Here is a 25001-nt window from a genome sequence, read left to right on the forward strand (position 1 = left end):
GACAAAATTTAAAGAATGATGTTGACTTCCTCGTCCTCCTCTTCCTCCTCCGGTTCTAATAGTCCCATCTTGCAACATCCTCACCCTCAGGCATACTTCCCATCTCTTCCTCGTCGGAGGGAACCTGTAAAATGCCCTCGCTACTACTCAACTCCATTGCGGTCTGATTCCCCCGAATCGACCCCCCCTCAAATGTACGGCCTGGAACAGCGGGAGCCATCGCTCTACGGGGACAGACCCTCCACACTCCTGCGTCGATTCTCCCACGCCCTCGATGACATCAAAGAAGACTTCTCCCTCCAGCTGGACCCACGCAACACCACCGACAAGATCCGCAGCAAGCGTCGCCAGTCTACCCTGATGATGATGGACACCAGCGCCCCGGGTTCCCGTGCTGGATCGCTCTCGGGATCGGAGAGTCCCGCTGAAGCCCCGCGTGCCCGGCCCATGTCGATAATGTCGACCGACAACAGCTTCAGTCCGCCGTCGAGAAGATTGAGCCGGAGACTGACATTGCTGGGCTTCCGGAAGAACCGGCTTCGCGGCGCCCAGGCGGCGAGTATCTCGCAGCCGAATCTGATCGGATCGTCGACGCAGATCTAAACATCAAAAACACAACATATCAACTCTTCAACCGACTCGCCATCGATACTCAACCCACGCTCCTTTTTCTTTCCACTGCACACACATATCTTTTTACTTTTTAATCGCATCTCGAGCCATATTGCAAGCATTCGCAGCATTCCTTTGCATAGGAGACTCTTGCGACTGTTTGACTGCATTCTTCATCGGAGTTCAGCAAAGGCGGGCGGTACCATCCTTCGATACATTTCCATTTTAATATCCCGCCAAAAGTCATTCCTTGGTAGCCTTTCCTTGTTATTTTGTACCTATTACCAATATTCTTTCCTTAACCTTTGCATTAGCTTGGTGTTGGGTGTCTGTATATACTCTATGTCTTTTTTTGTGATTGTTTTTATTTTTCGCTTTATCGTTTCCATCTTGCGTTGCCCTTGCATCATACATGCATATACAGGTGATATATACACACCTCGTCCAGAAGTATATAGAACCAAAGCATATATCACATTTCACGAGAGGACCACCATTGATCGCAACATCCCATCACGTAATAGCCCTCTATAACAGCCGTAGTAAACCAGGGGTTCACCCCTCAGGAGTCAAAACCTCCTATTCTCCAAATTAAATGACTACAAATCAAGAGCCCAACTGAAATCACCCAAAACGATGTCTCACATCCCCCATCTCCTAAACACACCAATCCCTCCCCCGGTAATAGTTTTAACCCACTATAGCTCTCATAAGCCTCCGGGCAACGCAATAAAATGAACACCCCCCATCTCGGAAATTAAAGCGAAAAAAAAAAAACTTATTTCCCAAGCTCAGCCCCATAGCTCAACCCACTTTTTATTTACAAGACCCTCCTATGAGCCAACAACCAACCTAAAGTCCAGAGTAAACAAAGGGGGCGACAGAGGTCCGAACTAACTACAAGAACCCTTGGAGCCACTATTGGCGGTAGTCCACCTTAGGTTTTTCTTTTTCTCCTCCCGGGAACCCGGTTAAGCGATTTTCGTGCCTAGCAAGGGCCCGATATTCCTGCCTAGTAACTGTAAATTTTATTTGTCTGTCCTTACCGAGTCGGGTTCGCTTTCGGACGCCTTTCTGGGCTTAGAGGGGTTTTCGGCTGCTCTGTTTTGCAGGTGGGCTGTTTGCCTATTGCCTTTTTTGTCTGGCTTATTAGTGCCGCTTTTGGGGGGTTGGAATTGATCGATTGTTGAGTATGGAGACACGTGGGAGGGTTTCTTGGTTCTTGGGGTTTGGCTTTGCTTTTTCTTTTCTTTTCTTTTTTTTTTTTTTTCGTTTGTGTTTGGGGGTTTTGAGGCTGGCTGAGGTTTGTGTTGGCCCTTGGTACTTAGGTACCCCGTACATGATACTAGTAGTAGACTAGAGGGATGAACTGGAGTTCGTCGGTTGGGTGGATTGGTTTTTGTATGTATTACTCCAATACTTTTGTTGTTGCCTTGTGAACTGTATGTATCTATTACAATTACAGAAACAGATACAGGTATAGATACATACTGAGTATCAGTTCGATTTATGTGGGATTTATGAGCATGGTTTATGCTTTATGAGCAATAATCATATGGTTTAATTCATGAAACAGACTTCGTGTTCTTGCCCGATATCATTACCCCCCCAGCCAATTACAAACACTTGGTATAAAGAAAGTGAAAGGAGAAAAGAAAGACACAACGCCAGCCAGGTTCCATCCACCCAAAAGTATAATCGCTCTAATCAGCAAGAAATAAGAGAAAAAGGCTTCAAACAAACAAAGAAACATCTGTCCGCACAAAGAACCAAAACGATAAAGAAGGGGATGAAGACTCATTCCCCGCACCAAGCAATCGATCAATCGATCAATCAATCGTTTTGGTAGCGGTGGTAAGGTAGGTAGGTAGTACTGTACCGATCCAAACCTCCATCCATGCATACCCGATCTAGACCAAGAGACAGGGATCCATCCTAGAGAGATGACATGAGACGAGACGAGACGAGACGCTGCCCTCTATACCATCACCATCACCATCGCCTAACCAAAACCCGACCACGAATCCCCAATAGACGTACTTCGGCTATTTGAAATGCCCACGTCACACAAGACCCCGTATAAAACCCACACCTCCTGCAGTAGCGCACTGCATCGGATCTATAACGTTACCGCCTCCAAATCACGCATCACAACCGACATCTGGGCGCGTTTGGCCGCCTCCGCTACGAGGCTGAAGTCCCGCAGGAATGGAGCCGTAGCGGTCGGGCCCCCAGACCCGGACACTTGGTGCGGATAGCTTTCCAGGGCATTCGGCTGTTGACCGCTGGCTTCTGGCAATTGGGACAGCTGCTGTTGGGAGTATTCAGTGGGCTGCGTGTGGGGGTGGTGCGATGCTGATCGCTCGTGTATGCTGGCTCCGGAAGTTGGGATTGGTTGCTTGGATGCGAGGCTGAGCGGGTTGTGAGGCTGAGGTGAGGTGGTGAGGAGCGCTTGTTGCGCTGTGCTCATGTTGTTATTGGCGTGGTTGTTGCTGTTGCCTGGGATTTGTACTCTTGAGTCCATTGTGGATGTATGATGGTGGATAGTCGTTGCGTTGGGGGCGGTTGAGTGGGATAGCCCGGTGGTTAAGTTCTTACGGGATGTAGATATCTTTCTAAGGAAGGATCGGTGAAGATATCGGATTTTCCGCGCGGGATAAAACAAGGTGAAGATTTTCCTGATGTGGGCTGATCTGGTGGGGTTTCGGATTTGATCCAAGTGGGCGGCTTGATAGACGTGGTGATGGTATTGGTAGTTCAAGGGAGTGAATGGCGTGATGGAGAAAAGATAATAGGTAGAAAGGGAAAGAGGAAGGGGAAAATTTTTTTAGATGAGGGTCTAAAAGAAGAAGAAGAAGAAGGGAAGGAAAAAAAAAAAAAACGGCTTCACTCTGTAACAACACGTGGGGCTCTTTTATCTTTATTTTTTTCTTTCTTTTCTCTTTCCTCCAGATTATGACGTTAGATAAGATGATCTAGGAGTGGTGACGGCGATAGATAAGTCTTTCGCAATGAGAACCAGATTAAGCAGCAGTCTGTCTCTTACTTAAACCTGACGATCGGTACTTTTGGAGGAGCAAATCAGAATCAGGGGGGGCAAACAAAGACTAGGGTCTGAGGAATTGATTGTCCATGATCGACAAACTTGGGATTCATTCGTGATCGTCTGGACAGGCTTGATATGTACTTCATCCTAGTACCTTTGGGGGTAGGGTAGTAACTATAATATAGTAGGTAGTATTCTATAGGTAGTAAACGCATCACTATACTCCTCAGCGTCCAATTGATGGATAATTTTAATTTGCGCATGCCGACAATTACCCGAGTCGTATCAGGTCCGTATCTCCGCCAACCCCATGCGGGGATTGGCTGTTAAATCCTCGAGAATGCAGGTACCGTACTGTATCAAATGATACTAGCCGGAGAAGCCTCGGCATCACCCGCAACCCCACCACGTGATCTCATGTGACTGCCCTGGAATTGATCCCCAGCGCTAATCCGCTTCCGGCAATCCCCCACTACTCCACTATTGTGTGCGATAGAGAATTCAGCATATGATTGCCGATCGCAGATGAAGAATTCTGGTTCGAATGACAATTCTGCACCACCTGATCCCCCGTGAATAGGGGGCTCGACGACGATCCAAATGGCGGATGCAGATGACTTCGAAACGGGGGACCTCTTCAAGGACCCCGAGGGCTTCTACGAGCCGGAAAAGGAGCCCACCTTCGCAGAGCACCACATGCTCTCCGGCCAAACGGTGCGCGTGCGCTTAGTTGGGGACCATCCTCTTTATGTACGACCGCACCCAGTCTGTCTTTCACAAGCCACCAACTGACGCTTCGCAAGGGTAACCTTCTCTGGAACGCCGGCCGAACAAGCTCCCACTACATCGAAGAACATGCGCACGAGCTCATCGCCGGCAAAGATGTGCTCGAGATCGGCGCCGCTGCCGGCGTCCCCAGCATTATCGCCGCGGTCATGGGCGCTCGCACTTCCGTGATGACCGACTACCCGGATCCCGATCTCGTTGGTAACATGCGCTACAATGCGGAGATCTCCGCACCGTTGATCCCTAAGAACTCGTCCCTGCACGTTGACGGATATAAGTGGGGGAGCCCTGTGGAACCGTTGTTGGCGTACCTGCCGGCTGGGTCGACGGGCTTCGATGTCCTGATCATGGCAGATGTGGTGTACAGCTGGCGGGAGCATGGCAATTTGATCAAGACGATGCAAATGACGCTGAAGAAGTCGCCCGATTCCGTTGCCTTGGTCATCTTCACACCGTACGAACCGTGGTTCTTGCCCAGGACGGAGACGTTCTTCCCGTTGGCGGAGCAGAATGGATTTCGCGTGACGAAGATCTTTGAGAAGCTTATGGATGCGGTCTTGTTTGAGAACGATCCTGGTGTAAGTGCATTTCTAGTATGGTTTTAGTGGTAGCTTTTGCTGACTCTGTTGCAGGATGAGAAGCTTAGGAGGACCGTTTTTGGATACGAGATTAGGTGGGCCGACGATCAGCTCAAATAGACGATGCATAGACTAGATACCATGGCGTTGGTTGGGGAAAACAGGAAAACAGCATTGGAAGGTTTCACAATGCATGAAGTGACGAATCACGAAAATGGTGCAGATGACCGACTTATTTGTAGTATGATAGGTCGTTGATGTGCAAGAATAAAAGTCTGGATTGTTTCATACTCTATACATATTCATATTCCTACTAAGCCGGTCCGCTCCTATTCACAAGTGTTAGATGGGATCGGGGCCTCTGTTCTACTGTCCCTTGAAGGTACTTTGTCATCTCTTTTTGCCCTTGTAAGTCTTGCTGATTTTGTTGAACGTTCGTAGTCTCTTTCTATTATACATGAGGTTATTACACGTTCATGTTAGTAGAGGCCTTGGAATTCTCCAAAAGCCTCAGATGGTTTTCCATTATGGACTGGCATAGTTGCTCCAAGTGCCTTTTTTTGGTCGATTGTGGTCCTTATCATTATGAACATGTTTATGCAACTTAATGGAGACGCTGAGGAGGATACCGACTAACCTGAGGAATGCCTTGAATAAACAAGACAAAACCTAGCAATGATAGGTTTTCATTATAGGCAGAAGATAGGAAGTACATCGGTTGTAGGGTAGTGTATGTCCCACACGGATCAGGGAGCTACTGGTAAAAGTAGGACAAAACCACATACTTTTCCCTTCCCTCTACACAAAACAAGAAAGGGAAAATGTTCACGCTAGTCCGAAAGGAATAGTTTTTTTTCTACCTTATCTCACCTGGCAGGTTATGAAAGCCCCTTTGCGGGCTAAAGCCGGGCTGAAGCTGATCACATAGAGAGGGTTAAATTGTCGCAACCCAGGATTGACGTGCCGGGGTGTTTTCATCATGGTAAAGGAACTGTGTAAAGCCTGTAATCGACCTGAACTGCAGAAGTGCTACCAACAAGCTGTTAACCCGTGGTTCAATGAATCATTAAGTACGGTGTATACTATAACTTCCTATTCAGGCATAGTACATATTTGTGCCTTAGGCATTCATACAGGGCATCACGTTTTGATTGACCAAAAAGGGAAACAGTATGAGGTATTGGTCAACAAAGCGAGAATGTGATAGTCACATGTCTATCATTTAGTAATTGATGTCTTTGTCAGCCAGTCATCCTTATCTCTTAACTGAGTAAGCACTCAGGGACCTTCCAAGTACGGTACAGATTCGAATGAGATAATGAGATTTATCTACAGCACAATGAGGGATAGCGCGCACATATCTCGACTTATGAACACCTTTTACTTCGTTGTGTGAAAGCAAACCTGGGCTGTTGGAAAAAAGAGAAGAAAGACTTAATAGAAGTCTCGTGCGCTTCATCATAAGTGCTACGGTGTCGATGGATATGGTAAATGTATACGACTGCGTCCAAATTCAGTTTGACATTGAGATTATGCTGACATAGCACATAAAGCTCTTTGGCTTTGCAGGTAACGCTATGATTCCCGTAATTTAAGCTCTTTTGAGCTCTTAGCGAATGGAGAGACTTGACTAATATGAATACTTGCATAGGAGGTACCATTGTTGAAGGATACCTTAACTGTGCAAGGGAAACTGGCTAACGGTGGTTGGAATGTACAGGCGCTTGTGGGAGAAAGCTATCCGGTGTAAGACTCTGAACAATCTTTTAAAATGGGCTTCCAAATGAACTACTACATAATCATCCCACCATGGCCTCAGTCCGTTTGCGACACCTTCATCTCGTACCACCTGGGCTTGGTCTACTAACCGTATGCAACAGCGATCGATTGATTTTATTGATTTGAGTAATACTCAAAGATTGGTATGTCAGTATTCATTGATTTGAGCTGACAATAGGTCAAGCATCAAACGCCATCCTAGCACGCTAATTATAACAATGGATGGCGGCGCATGCTCGTGGTTTCAATAAAGGCCTTGGAGCACAAACCGGTCTATATTCTTGCTATTCCCAACGCTCGATCTCACGTCTATTTCTTTGTGACTGGGTAATTTAAGTAGTCCTCATGTTTTGAGGAGATTGCTACAACTTTTATCTGGATAAGCAGAAGACTGGCCACTGATATCTGGGGCGACACCCTATATCCACCATATCATCGAGTTCGCTATGATTCAAGAGGTATAGTTGAATCTTTCCACATCATAATATCTCCACTGCTTGATTCGAATGACTTACTCTGTTACCTAAGTGGAGCATTGTGGGCTCGATCCCAGCGGCATGTTTCGTGCCCTTGGCTTTACTGCGGATACTGCGACTTCGTGAGGCGCGTTCGCAGGTGGCACCCTCATGTTTATATTCCAGCAAGCTAGTAGTTACTCCTCAACTCCCCGAGACAAATAGTACTTAACAATTGATCTCAGGTTATCGCATACACTTTGGCCTTTCTCAAGTTCACTGCTTTAGCATTTGCGATTTCCAAGCGATCTTTCACAGACCAATCCCTGTTGTCTATTGCTTGTGTGTTCACAATCAGATTTGCAGCAGCATGCTTTCTTATTGCGCTCGTCCCACTGGAGCACTCCAGGACATTACGCCCGTCATTTCTGCTTTTATTCTACCTTTCAACTGACTTGATATTCAACGTGGTGCCTATCGGTAGCCCTTGGCCAGCCGACTCCAGTCTGGAGGTGAAGCGTTTTCTGGCCGCTTCTATTGGGATAGAATTGATCTTGCTTGCTTTAGAAACAGTTGAGAAGCGGAGGTGGCTTTTGACATACCACGCTGCTGTTCCCCGGGAGAGTACCAGTGGCCCTTTCAGCCGACTTCTATTTCTGTGGCTTAATCATCTGCTTAAAGCTGGGTATACTAATATGTTAACCCCAGACTGTATACTCCCACCCGTGCACGAGGGACTAGAATCGATACTGCTATTCGAGGATTTTGCTGTTGCGTGGGAAACCAGTGAGTTCCACGCCTTCACGCTGAGTATTATGCAGCTGAGAGTCTCTGACCAACGTAGGCGACCACGATCGTAGGCTCGCTTTGTTCCTTGCACTCATCAAGTGTATACGGTGGGAGATTGCTAAAATAGTAGTTCCCCGGCTATGTGTGGTGATATTCAACATGGCACAGCCATTTCTGCTCAGTCGGGCAATAGTATACTTCGGATCAACAGGCTCAAGACTGCCTCGAGACACCGCAGGGGACCTGATACGTGACTCTGCAATCGTTTTTATTGGAATCGCAGTAAGCTGCTCTAAACTTTGGGCGATTTTCATTAGCTTGTTAATTGACGGTACTTTCACAGATCTCAAATGCAACTTATGAGCACTTGGGCCATCGCGCTATGGCCATGCTTCGTTCTGGGACGACTGCCCTTGTATATCATACAATGATGTGGTTGCATATAGACATTGCTCACGAGTTTGGCGCTATTTCCCTGGTAGATGCAGATATTGACTCAGTTGCGGAGTTCGTCCGCCGTACGGTTTGTGATACTTGGGCAAATGCCTTACAGCTGGGCCTAGCTACTTGGCTTTTATCGGCCCAAATTGGTGCTACCTGTACTGTCCCTATCATTTTTGCTATAGGTACGCTATCATTACTATATCTACCTTGCAGCGTAGCTGACTATAGCGTAATTTAGTATTTACATCCATATCTTTATATATAGTGGGCTCGGTGTCACGTCATCAGAAATCATGGCTCGAGGCCACTCAGAAGCGTGTCGACTTTACCACAAAAGTACTAGGGTCCACCAAGGCGATAAAGATGCTCGGGCTTATAGAAGGCATGGTCTATATGATTGAAGTCCTTCGTACAGAAGAGCTTAAGATCTCCAAGAAGTTTCAAAGAATCCAAGCAGCCAGGGTGTTGCTCGGTAAGCCCCATTGGACACGCAAAATTCGGTGCAAACTAATAATATGTTAAGTCAATCTACCACTAATACTGGGTCCATTATCTGCTTTCGCTGCATATTCGATCGCTGCTAGATTGGAAGGGTCTAGTGTCTTTTCTGTATCGCAAGCAATCACTTCCTTGTCACTAATAAACCTGTTGCTTACACCCCTTCAAGATTTGCTCTTTGCCATCCCTGATGCTTTCTCTTCTATTAAGTGTCTTGACAGAGTCCAGAATTTCTTGACCCGGAAGTCTCAAAATGACAAGAGAATGGTCGGACTGACATCTCCCGGATTGATGCCTTCATTGCAGCCACCAGTTCCCTTACCGAGAGCTCCAGGAAATGCCTCACCAAGGCTGAGAACTGCAGTTCTAGAATTGAATAATGTTACGATTGGAACTGGGCTGGACCATTCGAAACATATTGGGAGGTTGACGCTGAGACTTTCAACTCCCTCGCTCACTATGATAGTAGGCCCCGTGGGCTGTGGTAAATCGATATTGCTAAAGACAATCCTCGGTGAAATTGAACCAGTCGAAGGCGAGATCTCCATCAGCGACCTGGAAGTTGCGTACTGTGGTCAGTTGCCGTGGATCGTCAATAAGTATATTCGGGAAAACATAATAGCAGGGTCCCGCTGTTACGATGGCGAGTGGTATCGTTCGATAATCCACGCATGTTGCTTGGACGATGATTTACGAGAAATGCCCGTTGGCGATAATACATTGATTGGCAGGCAGGGTACCAAACTCAGCAAAGGGCAAAGGCAAAGAATAGTAGGAGGCTATTATCGGATCTTACACGTCTTACGCTGATTATATTGCAGGCCATCGCTCGCGCAGTCTACGCACGAAAGCCCTTTGCATTCTTCGATGACGTCCTTAACGACCTTGATCAAGTTACTGCGCGGAAAGTGTTCGACCGTGTCTTCAGTGCAAGGGGCATTCTCCGGCGGATTGGGTGTATAGTATTATTCGCTTCTCATAGTGGTGGGCGCACCTAACCTTTGGGAGTTCTCGCCGCCTCGTGCCGAATTTTCTGACCATCACCTAGTAAATCACCTGCCACAAGCGGATCTCGTTATTGCATTTGGTGAAGATGGCCTTGAAATAGGTACGTTTCGCGAGCTTCAGGCTGCTAAAGGGGACATTTCAAAGCTATATATCTCAGAAAGGCCCAGAAATAGCCGCGAAGAAAACATCGCAACGGACGAAATGGCTGCGAAAAGAAGAATGACACGAGGCGCTGCAAACATTGAAGACCAAACCCGAGAGACAAACGGCCTAGCGATCTATGCAACAGCTGTCGTGTGGCCAAAGGTTGCTCTTTTACTGGGATTTCTGGTTATGGAAGCAGGCTTGGGCGTTTTGCGCTGTATGTTGCCCCCAATATTCGTTCTCAGCGTCAGACCTGATGAATCGTATCCCTAGATGTCTGGGTTACCATGTGGTCTGAAAGTGAAGACGGTGTCTCAAACTCGAGACTAGGGTTCTGGCTCGGGATATATGCCTCAATAGGGCTTGGTGAGGCAGCTGGGTTGATCCTGGCGATAGGGTAGGTGTTCTGGTGCAGCGGTTGACATGCTTCAGCTTTGACTAATCCGGCGATTGATTTGTATTTGAAGTTGGATGTGGTTGGTGATTATGCCCGCTGCTTCGAAGAGCCTCCATGGGGTTATGTTAAGGGCAGTCATGATGTAAGCAAACACTTCGACGTTGTGGTTCTTTTGCCTGACCTGATTGAATAGGACTCCAGTATCCTTCCTTTCTCGCATTGAAACGGGCAATTTTGTGAGCAGGTTAGCAGCATACTAAAAGGTCAAGATTCTGTGGATACTGATGATGACCTGGACAGATTTAGTGAGGACATGGGATTGATTGATAAGGTTCTACCATGTGGCGTTATTTTGTTAGGCTTTCGTGAGTTTTCGAGCAACATCTATTGTATTGAGCTGACGGTTTTCACTTGTGCATCTTTAGAGGCTTTCCCAGCCATCGCCCAAGTTAGCGTCGTGATAGCGACTGTGCCACATATTGCCGTGGCAGTACCTTTTCTAGTTGGCATACTGATCTTGATTCATAGTGTGTATGTTCGGACATCGCGCCAATTACGCCTGCACGAGTTAGTTCTGTCAACGGCTATCTAAGGAACCGCTAAGCTAACTGATGGCCAGGGCTAAAACCAAGGCTTCGTTACTTTCACATTTCATGGACTCTTACGATGGCCTCGTTACTATCCGTAGTTTTGGATGGACGTCATCTATGAGGGACACGACGTACTATTTGCTCGACACAGCGCAGCGACCGTACTATCACCTTATATGCATTCAGCGGTGGCTTGTGCTTGTCATCGACTTGATTGTAGCCGCATTGGCTGTGTTGTTGATCGGGTTGGCTGTTGCGATCAAATCACCTATCGACCCTGGAATGCTTGGTGCTGGGTTGCTAATGATGACAATGCTTGGGCAGAACCTTTCAGGTATAATTCTGAGTTGGACTTCGATCGAGCCATCGCTTAGTGTCATCGCACAGCTCAAGCATTTCGTTGAGGATACACCGAGGGAATTGCGGCATCGCAATGTTATAAACCCCGGCGTCTGGCCAGCACAAGGAGCCATCGAATTCAGAGACGTATCCGTCAGCCATGACTCCACATCCGATCCGGTACTACGAAATATCACGTTCACTCTTCAACCTGGACAGAAGCTGGGACTATGTGGACGAACTGAGGGGCAAGTACTATTCCTGATCATGTGAACCATGCTTATATAGACCTGACTCAGTTCCAGTAGCACAAGCTCACTTATTCTCGCCATACTTGGGATGGCTGAAGTGAAGTCCGGTCGAATCCTCATCGACGGGGAAGACATCTCAATGTTGTCGCCAGCCATAGTTCGCAACAGGATACAATGCCTAGCCCAAGAGCCTTTCGTAGTTCCCGGTTCTGTTAGACAAAATCTCGACCCACTTGGGGACAAATGCGATAGCGAACTCATTGTCGCACTGGAGCGCGTCCAACTCTGGGGGGCCATGGTGGATAGATCTCTCATGTACGGGTTCCCTGACTGCAACCCTCTCGATATTATGATCGACGACAGCTTTCTATCATATGGTCAGCAGCAGCTTCTGTGTCTTGCACGGCACCTGCTGAAGCAGAGTACGATATTGCTCCTGGATGAGCCTACTAGCGAGTAAGTGTACTCTGACTTTTATCTAGGCCATCGCGTTAATAGTATATTTGTGCTTTTAGTCTTGACGCCGCAGGGGATTCAGAGATCCAGGCGGTCATCCGATCGGAGTTTAGCTGTTGCACGACTATCATGATTGCGCGAAATCTTCGGACAATTCTGGACTTTGACTACGTGGCGGTGATTGACGAAGGTCGAATCGTCGAGTTGGGGAACCCGCAGTCTTTGCTGTCGGAGTCTCAAAGTATTTTTGGGACATTGTATCACGCCGAGACATTCGATCAAGGGAGTGATTTATAGTGTGCATGTTGCATATACGGGCGAGGACACTTGGTGTCAATATGTATTGGCCAGGATATGTAATTTGTGGCCGTAATGGATTCATTCGATTTGCTAGACAGTGTCACAGTATCAATTAGAATCGTGCATTCCCAGTCTGCATAACAAGGCAAACATGCCGACCTTGGTCAGTGTCCAAGAACACTGATAGCTTCCCTGGCATTTACAAGTTCCGCCATCTACCCCGAACAGCAGGACAGGCATGACTCTGTGGGGAAGCCTAATAAGCTTCTCCAGAGAGTTCTCATGATACTATCCATTGAACAAGACCCCTTGACGGAACCACCGAAAGCTTATCACTGGATTCAGGGAATAGTCTAACTCAACTCCAGCTGGTATACCTGTTACCTGGTTTTTTACCTTGGTATCGTCTGGGGATACAAGGTAAACCAGAAAGCCTGGCCATGATGTAGAAATAAAACAGCATAACTTTTCTTCTAGAAACTATATATTATTAGACATATAATCACACATAATCCCCCATTGTCCTCAAATTCGATTTCAGATAAACCAAATAAAAAACCCCACATTCCACCTTCTCCATAACCCAAATTAGTTGACTGATATTGATATTTCCTATCACCAAAGATCAATGGAAAGACCAAAATGCTCCATCTCAAACTCACCATCCCCAAACCCATCAACGACTCCGTCATCGAATCCCTCACAGCCCGCCTAAAGAAAATCGACGAAGACTTCAACCTCACCTCCATCGACCAGCGATTCGCAGAAGCGTTCTACGACTGTCCAGACTCGAGCGAGTCCGAGCTAGACGTGGTCCGCACGGATATCCAACAATTGTTGAAAGATCCGAATCCGCTGATTCGTGGATATACAATTGATCATCATTGGTAGTTGGGAGTTTAAATACGGAGTAATTTATATTATTGAGGCTGGGGGTTTCCGGGCTGTGTTGGGTTTATTTTGTTTATGATAAAGTCGGATCTTGCGTGTGTAGTAGTTTATATATATGGTTGGTTAAAGTTTTGTTATCAGATTCATGGCGATGTTATAGCAATGCATTTGGTTTGGTTTACTATCTGTAAAGGGTGTTGATGAGTTGAGTTGATTATCCAGAATATGACAGGTCAGGGACTCAGGGTTAAGTAGCTCCATGTCTGGTCAGACCCTGGACCCTTTCTGGACCCGGCCTTGGCGAAGCGATATGGCGTACGGTCAGACTTGCCTTCATACCGACGGATATACTCCGAACGAGTCTGCAGCTGTACTCCGTAATCAAATAATTATCAAGAATTGACACCACAGCATATATTACGGAGTATACATAGTATATATAATATTTGTTATTTCCCTATATAGCAAACAACTACACACGGTACTGTAGACACGGTTTTCACCTCTCAAACCCGACGGCCCAACCCACCCCTCCCGATCCCTATGAATTATCTCTCACCACTCAGAACCCAGGAAATACGGCCGCCCCACTCCAAAACAGCCTCACGCAATCAAAAGCCCGACAGAAGAATGAAATTTGGGGGCCAAACAAGCCGCACGAGTCGGACTTGAAATCTAACGGGGGGCTGAGAACTCTTGGCGCCCTCCCTATCAGGCATCTCACTGGATATTCTCTGCTCGATTAGGGTAACTGGCTGGTCGATGAGGACGCTAGTTGACTCCGCCGACTCCTTATTTCTGCGTCGCGGCCAATGGGATGTTTCCTTCGTGTGCCACGGGTGGTTACTTTTGTAAGCTGCAGAATTGTTGATTGAGGGTCTGGGTTACTTTTGTGATGAGTTGCTTGGACTGGGTTGGGGTTTGGTTTCTTCTTGGGATCTTTCTTTGGTTTCTGTTTTGGTGTTTTTGTTTGTTCGTGGTGTTGCTTTACTTTATTTTATCTTAATATACTCTATTATTTTCATTACTCTTGAGTCCTGACGAGGTTCTTGATACTTATCCACCCCCAAGCCCAATATACAACACACCGCAACCCAGCCTTACAAAGAAAACGGACAAGAAAAGACAAGACAAAATGAAACTCCAACCAATACCCCTCTTCCTCTCCCTCTCCCTCCTATTCATCCTCCCCACCCACGCCCAAAACCGAACATGCTACTTCCTCGACGGCAGCGTCGCAACCGCAGACGTCCCCTGCACCTCCGACGCAACCACAAACTGCTGCAACAAGAACGACATCTGCATGTCCAATGGGCTCTGCTACCTGCAGGGGTCTCACGGCATGTCGCTGTCCAGGGGGAGCTGCACGGATAAATCTTGGGGTGCGAGGTGTTTTGCGCCGTGTTGTATGTTCCATTTCTCTTTTCTTCTATCTTCTTTCTTCTTTCTATATGATTTTGGGTGTATATCTTGGTCTAGTCTATCTAGACTGATATATAATCCCTGGAGTCGGGCGTATATACTAGGAAAGGATAACGGAACTAACAGAAGAAACCTACAGCAAGCACAAACCGCAACAACGGCTTCCCAGTCGTAAACGTCGGGTTCTCAGGCTCATCCTCGAAATACTGCTGTGGCTCTGTCACAGTCAAAGATGGTTCCACGACTTGTTCATCTGAGGGGGATCCCTTCACGATTACCATGGGGACGGCGATTCCGGGCGTGGCGGCGTTGGCTGTGAATAACTCGGACTCGGATTCGGGGTCGGGGTCGGGATCGGGATCGGATTCGAACAATAACAGTACTTGCGATGACGCTGACTATAAACTGAAGGAGAAGGCGTTGGATAATCATGATGTGGCTATTGGGGTCGGGGTGGGTGTGCCGCTGGGGGTTATTGCGATTGCGTCGATTGCTTGGGCTTTGTATGAGCGGAGACAGAGACGGAGTGCTGTCCGGGGGGTTGGGGAGAAGGGGGATGCTGGGGGGTATATGGGGTTGAATGGGGGGAGTTTGAGTGGGAGTATGAATATGGGTGGGAATGGGAATATGGGAGGGAATATGGGTATGGGGGGTATGCCGCTGGCCGAGTTGAACACTACTCAGGCTAGTACTCAGCGGCCGGTGGAGTTGGATTCTGGTAAGGTGCACAGGTAGTAGTATTGTGGATGTGTTGTTATGTGTTATGTGTTTGGGTTTGTGTTATAGTTCGATACCTGGTTGCTTTATTATGTACTTTACTTACTTTACTAACTAATGTTGGGCTGCAATGGATGATGTCAGATGCCGTGATTCTTGTCATACAGTCTTGTCCTGGAGGATTGGGCTTTTCGGTGGAGCATTGCGAGTGGCTCGTTCGTATCTTCTAAATCTTCTAATACGAGATGCTGACTTGGTCTGGCGAACCTAATCGCATATCAGTGACCTTCATTGTGTTTCCATTGTTTATGTAATGCTTATTATTATCTGTTTTATCTCGTATACCCGTCCATGTCTACCCAGTAGACCCTATCGTAGCCAGAATCCACGTTGGATGTGCAAGTGCATCGCCCGTTCCTCTCGGACAGATGGCTCCTTGTGGTTCGCCCTACGCGGACTGGCAGGGTTGAAGGTGGGAGGGCCCGTCGTCGTGTTGGGTTGGGTTTCAGGCGTGCCAGACATGTCCAAGCGCTGCAGACCGGGCAGTCGCAGCGCCGGATCGAAGTTGATGAGGATGATCGCCTGAAGATCCGAGCTCAGGCCCTCCTGGTTCACCGTGTAGATGATGGTCCGTTCATCCGCCATGGCCTCCACCTTGCCGGTTCGCTTGGATGGGCAGAGAAGTTGCGTCAACTCGGCCGGCGCGTTGTCAGGCGGCCATAGGCGGACTCCGCGTGATGCGAAGCGCTCTTCACTGCAACCTGCGGCTTGTCCATCTTCTTCCTGGTCTTCTTCCGTTATCTCCGGTTGATAGAGCAGGTTGGGGGTTCCTTCTTCGCCCGCCTCGTCGATCGGGCACTTGCGCTTGCGTGACACCATGCGCAGTCGCAGCCGGTCGTGCGGGATCAGGCTGCCCGGGGTTGGGCATGGGTCGTTAACGAGATCGACGAAGGTCGAGGCGGAGAGGTTGTACGTGCGTAGCTTGGTGCGGTTCAGGATGAAGTCCTGTCGATGTACGGGGTCGTCATGGCCCAGAGTGTATTCGGGGTGGTAGTGTCGGCGGAGGCGCTTCCGGGGGCGTTCGTAGTTCGGTTTGCTGGACGGGTCCAGGGTTTTGGTCAACGGTTCGTCCGGCAGAGAGACGGGACGGCAGGCTTCGCCCTGGTGCTTACTTTGCATGATCTCGGCGGGCGACGGGAGCGGCTGCACGTAGTAGGTGCGGAAATTCTCGCTGCCGCCCTTGTGCCACTCGCGACGACATTCCAGGATGATCAGCTGTTTCGTGGCCTCATCGTGTCGCAGGGAGATATCTGACCAGGAGTCGTTAATGGGGCCTTCCCGATGCTGTCGGCGCCAGGTCCGGTTGAGTGTCACGCGCTTCGTATTGTTGGTGGGGGCCACGCAGACCCAAACGTAGAATGAGGTCCAGTCGACTTCTTCCATTTCGAAAGCTGTCTGCGTCGACACGGCGTACAGATGGTCCTGGTGTACATCAAAACAGACCGTTTGTCCGATTTCGTTGCCGGCGAAATCGTGCAACTGCACCGGTTTCTCATTCGTCTGTTTGCCCGTTGCCAGCTCGAAGCAATTGACGATCCATTGCTTATACCCATGATAACCCGCACCGGAGTGGGTCCCGTAATAGAGGTAAGATTGGTTGTGTCTCACGAATAATCGCTGTTTGTTCTCGAGTTGCCGGCGCAGGCGCAATCGCCCCTTTCCCCCTTCCGTCTTTCGCCGCATATCCACCGCCAGGAGCCAGGTTTCTCGCCGTTCTACAATCTCCACTGAAAATGCCAGCACGCCATGACTGTAGTTCATCAGCGACAGTTGGGTTGGGTCTTCAGTCGGGTCGCAATCCGGGATCACGCGCGATAGCACCGCGTGCAGGTTCAGGACATGCTCAACTTGGCTGGCCCCATGGACATCCAAAGCGCGGATCTCGTCGTTGAACACGTAGCACAGCGCACCGCCGCTGTAGAGAAAGGCACTTCCGTAGCCGATGATCGAGGCCGAGTATGGATCTGCTGTTGCCACCGCTTCCTTGATGTCATATAGACGCCCCAGTGCTTTGCGGTATCCCGATTTCTTCTCGTTTGCTTGTTGCCCTTCCTTGGTATGGAGGAGGTGGTTCTGTGGCACTGTTAGTGTTCTACGCTCGACGCGGACGGTATAGATAGTATTACCTCGACTGTCTTCCGTGCCAGTGATTCGTTTCGCATCAAGGCATTCAGGCTTCGATTTACCCGGCTGAGATGTACGAAGTCATGACAGTCCAGGGTGGATGCCACTTGATAGAAAACATCGTAAGGGATACAATCCAGATTTCTGGTCATCACTGACATGACCGAGGGGGCACACGATGGGTGTGAAAAGCATCTGAAGGAAGGAAGTAGATTGTACTGAAGAGGGAATGTAGTGAATAATATGACAGTAGTGTTCTCCAGGAAGACCGCCAGTGAATGCCCGGAGTGCAACGCAAGTCAATGGTTGCTACCAAGTGTGAAGATTACCCACACCCTTGGAGACGGAATGAACCAGCTGAGAGCATGTTTTAGTAGTTCAGGAATGCGGCTCTAACAAGCATGAGGATCATTGTGAGACGAGATCTGTAATCGTGGAGCCTCCCGACCCCAGCACAGCGATTGGCTCAGGGAGCGCTTATTAGGATTTGAGCCAAGTGGACATCAAAATTAAAGCCCACATGCATCGAATGAAGGTCCGCGCGTCAAGGTCGGATGATGAAAGACTGCGATCGTCGCTTCATTGGCTTTCGAGCGGTGGGGTTGTTTCCCGTGTCCATTCGATTAGATGTCACAGAGCCTCATCTCGACATATTTGGTTTCATTTCCTTGTTCGGGTCCGTGATACCACGGGGACGATAACGGGTGAGATTGGTGGATCTGATTTCCAAATCTTTCTTTCTTTCTTTTTTTTTATTATTTCTTTGATGTCTGTCCTGTCTTTCAACCAGGTTACGTTTCAAAGCTAAAAATAAATCAATGATTTGGAAACGAACTGCGGAATGCGAAAGAGACCAAAGTTTGTTGGGGCTTCACCGACTTGGGCCTTTTTGCGGCTCTTTTTCAGCGTGGCGGAAAACAAAAGCCACCCAGCGCTAATTTTTTCTTACGCCGGTCGCTTCCTAGTTTATTTTACCCCATCCTGTCTGGCTCCGAATCGCCTCTTTCGCGCTTCGGAGAAACACTGAGCCCTCCAATGTCTCAGCGTTACACTATCGAAATTGACTGCTACTCCTAGTCCGTCAATAGTGATGCGGCTGCATGACTGTGTACCAGCTGCTCCTTTACACCGAGAAACATACGTCTTTGCCACGCCGGATAAAAATATCGATCATTGAAATGATTGATAATGAATTGGTGCACACGAGTCCCTTTTCAGTTTTACAAAAATTATTGAAACATTGAATTGAAACGCAACGATAGGTACAGTTAAGAAAATAATCAAACAAAAAACAAAAGGAAGAGAGAAAGCCTCCGATACTCGGGCCATGATTGCCATATCGACCAACTCGTGGCGGTGCTCGTAAGCTGCGAAATTACCCATGCCGTCACATCCGTCAGCCAACTGGCCAGTGCGTTGCCCTCAGATCACAGCTTAAAACCATCTCACCCGACACGTCTACGGAATATACTCAACTGAGTAATACAGAGGACCAATAAACACGACATGATGCTCGAAATATGGTTGCCTTTCAAGTCAAACAATGCCGACGGCAAACGAATAATTGCGCATCAACTGCGCCTTGCACTGCCTCCTTCCGGACGAGGATCAATCAGGTACCCCCCGGAAGAGGCTGGTCATCCAGATCGCCGCACTGAGGCCCAAGTTGGCACACGATCGCCTGTCAATCCAAAGGTAAGGTGTCCATGCTTTGGGGGCTCTCATGCAACGGGGAGCATGACTGGTCGTCTCGTTTGATGTCGGATAGCCAGCCTCGTCGCTGCGTGAGCTCCCAATGCAAGGTGGCCGGGTCATCTTTGTCCATCGAGACCCACTTGCCAATCAGAAAAGGCCCGTTCGAGATAAGCCATAAGCATGGATATTCGAGCTCTGCGGGGTATCACAACTGGTCCAAACCTAGTCCCCCCGTCACGTTGTACTGCACGTCACCCCACGAGATGTGTCGACGATCTTCCGAGTGCGTGAGCACCCAGATTGGTCGACACGTCTGGGAACGTGGTCGATGGATTCGTCTGGATCCTGTGCCTATGCGTCGTTCTAGGTGAAGGAAGCAAGGATCCCTGTCTGGTCACATTCCTGCTTGTCGGCTGCTTTGTTTGCTAGCATCCTTGTAGACCTCGAAAGAAGAGGGGTTGGTCTTGATGATATGGAGCACGAGCACAGACAATTGAGTTTCCCTCCGGTACCTCGATAGTGATGCTAACCTCGGTGTGTAGAACTGCAGGAGCCAATCCTCGTGTAAGAGGGAACCCACTGAGGCTCAACAGTGTCATGTTGTAAATAAATTCAGAGGCTCGTATCCTGAGCTCGGGGATTTCTTGTGCTATCAAGCTAAGGTTTATTCTTGATCATTTTTCTTTTCCCGTACGAAGCTCTACTCGTGTGCTATATGCTTAAAACGTGGTGTGAGTGATTTGTTGCCCTCTACCGTGGCTGGCTTTGTATCGTTGAGGCTCTTAACATCATCACGCTTTCCCAGTGGGTAGGTATCATGATTACCCTGCATACGTACTTGGGAGTAAATGGGTCTACATTATATAAACCGTCACATTGGACTCTGATAAAGCTATATTATGCTATTACTAGACGCCAGCACCCCAGTCAACCCACCATTCATCATGTCGTGGAGTTGGCTACCGGTTGCGGCGCTTACTCCCAACACGGTACGCGGTGGTACATTAGTAACATACCAACTAACATGTTTCATGGTGGTCATGTGAGCATGACCCCGTGACCGCAATAAAGACTTGGCCGTCAAGCAGAAGCGTCTGGCCCTTTGGTGACGGCCTTAAGAGACTCGTACTATAATGTCCCCAAGAAAATGAGAAGACGACTGGTACGGTGGTGCAGTCCTCGTGACCTGAACCGGATCAACTGATAGGCATGTCTCCTGGCCAAGGCTGGATGATCGGCCAGCCGGCAACCGAGGATTCCATCATTGTCCTTCCACCATCGTCATTTATGGGCAGCCCCCATGTGCCCGGCTGCAGGCCAAGACCAAGACAGTTATGCTGGTGCCTAGCGAACATTCCGGAAGGTTGCCTCCTCGGGACAAGCGCGGAACTCGTCAAGATTCCTGGGGAAATGAAATCAATGGATTGGCTGGGAGGACATCCACTGTGGCACGTACCATGGAACCAGGGCTGTAGGGCTGTCCCATCCAAATTAACTTGGAAGGGAGAGTACGTATCATCTGTTGAGAAGCATGAAGCCAAACGTTCTGCAAGACGGGTTGAGGGGCGAATTCTATTTGCCGAGATTACCGGAATCCACCTTCAGGATTCTGCGGTAAGGCTGACGCCTGACGGCCTCCCAATGGATGATGTTGTGATTGATTGATGATGGCGTTCCGTAGTCATGGATTACTCATGCCGATCGAGGACCTTTTTTTGGGGTCAATTTTCAGGTGCGATTTTTGTGGGCTATGATTGTAGATATCGCCAAAAAACGTAGACGAACGAGACCGGTGCAATTGACTTGCAGAGTCCGTCGCTAAGTCCCCTCACACCGACCTCATTCACAACAGAAAAAGGCAATGAAAAAGACACATCCGCTCTCTCTCACTTGACCGCTGCTGCCCTATCCGCCTCGTGTCAGACCCACTGGGCACGATTGGGCCAATCGCTCGACGGGACGGACCCCACCGAGGAATGCGGACTATCAGCCAGCCCTGCCTCAGGTTCCTCGTTCTTGTTAAATCTCGCGTTCTTGTCTTTTCTTCTTCCTCTTCTTCCATTTCGTATTCCTTGATCACATTCATATTCTCTTCTTGTTCTTCCCCCCATTCCGTCTCCAGTGGGAAGATAAGCTTACTTTTCTTCACGATCTTGTGGGTTGAAGGGTTCGTATTTAGCCCCCCTGACACGGTGCACTGACTTTCTCCACACGAGTGACTGTTTCTTGGCGAGGGGAAATTGACTGTTCATTCAACTCCCACTCTCACTCACACGCACCTTTCTCTCTTGCTATCACTTCACGGTCACGAGTGACATCTCATCTCAATCTAATTGATGTACCACCCAAATTACAATTACCCTCCCCCGCAGCCGGGTTGGGGAGGTGGTTACTACCCGCCGCCGCAGCAACATCAGCAGCAGCAGCAGCAGTGGTCACCACCACCGCCGCAGCCTTACTAGTAAGATACCTCTTTTGTCCACTCACCGTCCTGCCATTAGGGCTAACCGGTCCAAGTTCCAATGGATACCCTCCTCCATCGCAATCCCCCCATTCATATTCTCCACCACAATATCCGCCCCACGGCCAATATGAATATGGCCATCACACTCCGACCCCGCCCCCATCGTCGGGGTCACAGTATCGCTCTTATCACAGTAAGCGAAGGCATCCTAACCTTACTACAGGCTGGAACGACTAACCATCCTAGGTCACTCGCCGTCATGGGGCCAAATGCCCCCACGCCCTCCCATGGAGGCGCAGCAGTTCGGCAAGGGAGCTCCGTCCAACTATCGCTTCCAGTACTCCGCTTGTACGGGCCGACGGAAGGCCCTGTTGATTGGGATTAACTATGCCGGGCAGCCGAACGCCCTCCGCGGCTGTATCAATGATGTGACCAACATGTCGACCTTCCTCCATGAAAGATACGGCTACCGGAGAGAAGACATGGTCATCCTGACCGACGACCAACAGAACCCCATGAGTGTCCCAACAAAAGCCAATATCCTGCGAGCGATGCAATGGCTGGTCAAGGATGCGCAGCGGAACGATTCGCTTTTCATTCATTTCTCAGGTAAAATTATCGCGTAAGGTGACCGGAATTTATTGGCTGATTGATCTAGGACATGGTGGTCGAACACCCGATCTGGATGGAGACGAGGAGGATGGTAAGTTTCTGGCCCCTTATCCCATGATATTTATTCATGACTAGTGCTGACGGACACAAGGATACGATGACGTTATCTATCCGGTAGACTACCGTACAGCAGGACACATTGTAGACGATGACATGCACGCTATTATGTATGTATGCTCTCCTCTTACTGCTCGCCTCAGCACTGACAATATTTGAAGGGTACGCCCGCTGCAACCGGGTGTTCGACTGACCGCTATTTTCGACTCCTGCCACTCGGGTACTGCCCTGGACCTTCCTTACGTATACTCCACTCAGGTGTGTGTTTCTCCCGTTTAACGTGCCTTTAAGTTGCTCACCTCAGCTAGGGTATTCTGAAAGAACCTAATCTCGCCAAAGAGGCGGCCCAGGACCTCTTTAGCGCCATTACGTCGTATGGACAAGGCGACTTCGCTAGTGTGGCCCAGACTGCAATTGGCTTCCTCAAGAAAGCTGCCCTGGGCGAGTCTGCTCGCGAACGAACCGTTAAAACCAAGACTTCCCCTGCGGATGTCGTCATGTTTTCAGGTTCCAAGGATACCCAAACTTCGTAAGTACTCTAGCAGGAGTCATGGTAATTCGCAGCTAACAGGGTGATAGAGCGGATACCTTCCAGGACGGACAGGCTCGAGGTGCATTGAGCTGGGCCTTTATCAAGACGTTACAAGCGCGTCCAAACCAGAGCTATTTACAACTGCTTAACTCGATCCGGTCCGAATTAGAAGGCAAATACAGTCAGAAGCCGCAGCTGAGCTGCAGCCACCCTCTAGGTGAGTTGCTGATCTTTCTCGTCGACTTATTCTGCTCTCTACTAACAGTCCTAGATACCAACTTGCTTTTTGTGATGTGATATGTACTGTATGAGACATGATGTATGCGTAGTTTCTTTTTGGGTTTACACGATTTATGATGTTCAATAGCATTTGCATGGGCCTTCGAGCAAAGCCCAGACCATGTTTTCTTTCGGCTTTATTTCGATGCATTGTTGGCTAGACAGCAGCGCTGTATAGTTATTGATAATACTATCTGACCGGTCGCACACTTAAGATACAATACTTTAGTCTTGGCTATATGGCTCTGACTTCCTCTCTTGTTAGCGTCGTGGATATGAGCTCTAAGTGCATATCCGACATGCATGTAGATTTTAAATCCTGGTAACCGAAAGTCCCTCACTCTGCAAACCTGTTGATCGAGGTAATAACCAGTCATGTATAATAATTTTCGACACTTTGTCTTGCATCGAGTCTGCCGTAGCTACCTGAGAAATTTGAGTATGAGAGGATGCCCATCTTCAATGAAATTTGGGCCATATACGATGCCATCAGAGTCCTACTAACGAATCTGGTAAAACGAATTTGATGTCTTTACAATGTAATGCATTATTAGCTGCCTGATATTCCCTCGGGGGCTTTAGAATGTTTCAGAATACCCCATTAAAGTCTCAGTACGCATTAGCGCACAACTAGTTTAACCCAAGATCGAATAGACTTTTGTTCGGTGGTTTCAGATTTTTATGTACGCGGTCCTTTTCCGTAGTAGAGCCGACCTGCTTAGAAAATAGAATCTACACTAAGGATGTAGACACTAGCAATATACTAGAAGTCAACCATAAGGCATCTCAATTCCCCTCCAGAAGCGTTGAGCAAAACCGTATAGAACCTCCTCATTATAGCCATATCCAGTGACACATGGTAATGAATGTGGACATCTGCCTCCAACAGTGCATCTCATATCAAACTGCAGCACTTCCAGACTCTCTATAACCTCTTCCCTTACACAGCAATCTCAACCAGGGACTAAGCGAGAGCAACCTCAACACCTGGCTATTCCAAAAACCGTACAGACACCAAAATCAACTTATCATCTTGGCTATGCGGCTCATAGAGCCTGGGTTCCATAAAGATCAAGATCTTCTACCCTCCTCATATAAGCCTTGTGCTACTAAACAAGAACTATATTTCTCTAATATTGTATTTCTTATAATAAGACATGTCCAGCTGGTCTGAAGATGTCGTCAAGAGATTCTACGCCAGTAACTCCTCGATCATCCCGAACCAGTCGAGTACCCACTCCCCCAACTCAAACCAATGCTCATCTACATACTAACTATGCCATCGAATAGATAGCGCAAGCCTCTATTATTCCATGTATATGGCAACCCTCAGGGAGCCTTCTGTACCTGGTACAGAATATGTCTAATCTGAGCCAGACATAGGTATGTATGGTCTATATTAAGCTTTATATGATATACAAAGAAATCATCGAAGCGTTCGAAAGAAGTCACGCCTTAACGAAGTCTATACTAATAGGAAGCTCTTATAGCACAGACACAGTAGTGGAGACGCCGTCTGGAGAATTTTCGTTGCTGTTAGGTTAAACCCCTAAAGCTAAATATGGAAACCCTCCTCATGGAGGAAGGGAGGATCCATGCAAGAGATACATGGAATC

General features: G+C 48.4%; 10 protein-coding genes across 10 annotated transcripts; 8 read left to right on the top strand and 2 right to left on the bottom strand.

Moving 5' to 3' along the window:
* Positions 1-15: 15 nt before the first annotated feature.
* On the top strand, positions 16-603 carry F9C07_2106373 (uncharacterized protein; the record flags this gene model as incomplete). The annotated part of the gene is made up of 1 exon (XM_041285810.2): positions 16-603. One exon carries the CDS (start codon positions 16-18, stop codon positions 601-603), a length of 588 nt encoding a protein of 195 aa, XP_041146073.2.
* A 2128-nt stretch (positions 604-2731) lies between these two features.
* F9C07_3790 (uncharacterized protein) lies at positions 2732-3136 on the bottom strand (the record flags this gene model as incomplete). The annotated part of the gene is made up of 1 exon (XM_041285816.1): positions 2732-3136. One exon carries the CDS (start codon positions 3134-3136, stop codon positions 2732-2734), a length of 405 nt encoding a protein of 134 aa, XP_041146074.1.
* Positions 3137-4153: 1017 nt separating this feature from the next.
* F9C07_1526094 (putative methyltransferase) lies at positions 4154-5576 on the top strand. The gene is made up of 3 exons (XM_041291860.2): positions 4154-4408; positions 4462-5022; positions 5077-5576. Exons 1-3 carry the CDS (start codon positions 4259-4261, stop codon positions 5140-5142), a joined length of 777 nt encoding a protein of 258 aa, XP_041146075.1. The 5' UTR covers positions 4154-4258; the 3' UTR covers positions 5143-5576.
* A 2375-nt stretch (positions 5577-7951) lies between these two features.
* F9C07_2256609 (P-loop containing nucleoside triphosphate hydrolase protein) lies at positions 7952-12778 on the top strand (the record flags this gene model as incomplete). The annotated part of the gene is made up of 15 exons (XM_071510117.1): positions 7952-8042; positions 8101-8327; positions 8389-8671; positions 8755-8989; positions 9074-9758; positions 9809-9971; positions 10036-10095; positions 10153-10356; positions 10413-10505; positions 10572-10670; positions 10738-10780; positions 10837-11103; positions 11156-11734; positions 11765-12172; positions 12232-12778. The coding sequence occupies 15 exons, from the start codon at positions 7952-7954 to the stop codon at positions 12467-12469; spliced, it is 3675 nt and encodes a 1224-aa protein (XP_071366392.1). The 3' UTR covers positions 12470-12778.
* A 336-nt stretch (positions 12779-13114) lies between these two features.
* F9C07_3793 (uncharacterized protein) lies at positions 13115-13363 on the top strand (the record flags this gene model as incomplete). Its single annotated transcript, XM_071511135.1, has 1 exon — positions 13115-13363. The coding sequence occupies one exon, from the start codon at positions 13115-13117 to the stop codon at positions 13361-13363; it is 249 nt and encodes an 82-aa protein (XP_071366393.1).
* Positions 13364-14267: 904 nt separating this feature from the next.
* F9C07_1526396 (uncharacterized protein) lies at positions 14268-15696 on the top strand. Its single transcript, XM_071508178.1, has 2 exons — positions 14268-14769; positions 14925-15696. Exons 1-2 carry the CDS (start codon positions 14499-14501, stop codon positions 15518-15520), a joined length of 867 nt encoding a protein of 288 aa, XP_071366394.1. The 5' UTR covers positions 14268-14498; the 3' UTR covers positions 15521-15696.
* A 175-nt stretch (positions 15697-15871) lies between these two features.
* On the bottom strand, positions 15872-17847 carry F9C07_3795 (F-box domain protein; the record flags this gene model as incomplete). The annotated part of the gene is made up of 2 exons (XM_041291854.1): positions 15872-17635; positions 17689-17847. The coding sequence occupies 2 exons, from the start codon at positions 17845-17847 to the stop codon at positions 15872-15874; spliced, it is 1923 nt and encodes a 640-aa protein (XP_041146078.1).
* A 1345-nt stretch (positions 17848-19192) lies between these two features.
* On the top strand, positions 19193-19748 carry F9C07_3796 (uncharacterized protein; the record flags this gene model as incomplete). Its single annotated transcript, XM_071511136.1, has 2 exons — positions 19193-19381; positions 19608-19748. The coding sequence occupies 2 exons, from the start codon at positions 19193-19195 to the stop codon at positions 19746-19748; spliced, it is 330 nt and encodes a 109-aa protein (XP_071366395.1).
* An 842-nt stretch (positions 19749-20590) lies between these two features.
* On the top strand, positions 20591-21046 carry F9C07_3797 (uncharacterized protein; the record flags this gene model as incomplete). The annotated part of the gene is made up of 1 exon (XM_071511137.1): positions 20591-21046. The coding sequence occupies one exon, from the start codon at positions 20591-20593 to the stop codon at positions 21044-21046; it is 456 nt and encodes a 151-aa protein (XP_071366396.1).
* Positions 21047-21412: 366 nt separating this feature from the next.
* Positions 21413-23626, top strand: F9C07_2283359 (metacaspase). The gene is made up of 9 exons (XM_041291862.2): positions 21413-21842; positions 21899-22038; positions 22092-22454; positions 22504-22548; positions 22609-22684; positions 22736-22832; positions 22883-23103; positions 23154-23323; positions 23378-23626. Exons 1-9 carry the CDS (start codon positions 21718-21720, stop codon positions 23401-23403), a joined length of 1263 nt encoding a protein of 420 aa, XP_041146079.1. The 5' UTR covers positions 21413-21717; the 3' UTR covers positions 23404-23626.
* The last annotated feature ends 1375 nt before the right edge of the window (positions 23627-25001 follow it).

This window comes from Aspergillus flavus, chromosome 4 (assembly GCF_009017415.1).
Source record: "Aspergillus flavus chromosome 4, complete sequence".
Taxonomy (NCBI): domain Eukaryota; kingdom Fungi; phylum Ascomycota; class Eurotiomycetes; order Eurotiales; family Aspergillaceae; genus Aspergillus; species Aspergillus flavus.

Coding starts and splice junctions, on each gene's coding strand:
- F9C07_1526396 (XM_071508178.1), top strand. CDS start 14,499: ATGAAACTCCAACCAATACCCCTCTTCCTCTCCCTCTCCCTCCTATTC. Junction 14,770..14,924: donor GAGGTGTTTTGCGCCGTGTT/GTATGTTCCATT, acceptor AGAAACCTACAG/CAAGCACAAACCGCAACAAC.
- F9C07_1526094 (XM_041291860.2), top strand. CDS start 4,259: ATGGCGGATGCAGATGACTTCGAAACGGGGGACCTCTTCAAGGACCCC. Junction 4,409..4,461: donor TTGGGGACCATCCTCTTTAT/GTACGACCGCAC, acceptor ACGCTTCGCAAG/GGTAACCTTCTCTGGAACGC. Junction 5,023..5,076: donor TGTTTGAGAACGATCCTGGT/GTAAGTGCATTT, acceptor ACTCTGTTGCAG/GATGAGAAGCTTAGGAGGAC.
- F9C07_2283359 (XM_041291862.2), top strand. CDS start 21,718: ATGTACCACCCAAATTACAATTACCCTCCCCCGCAGCCGGGTTGGGGA. Junction 21,843..21,898: donor CCACCGCCGCAGCCTTACTA/GTAAGATACCTC, acceptor AACCGGTCCAAG/TTCCAATGGATACCCTCCTC. Junction 22,039..22,091: donor ACAGTATCGCTCTTATCACA/GTAAGCGAAGGC, acceptor TAACCATCCTAG/GTCACTCGCCGTCATGGGGC.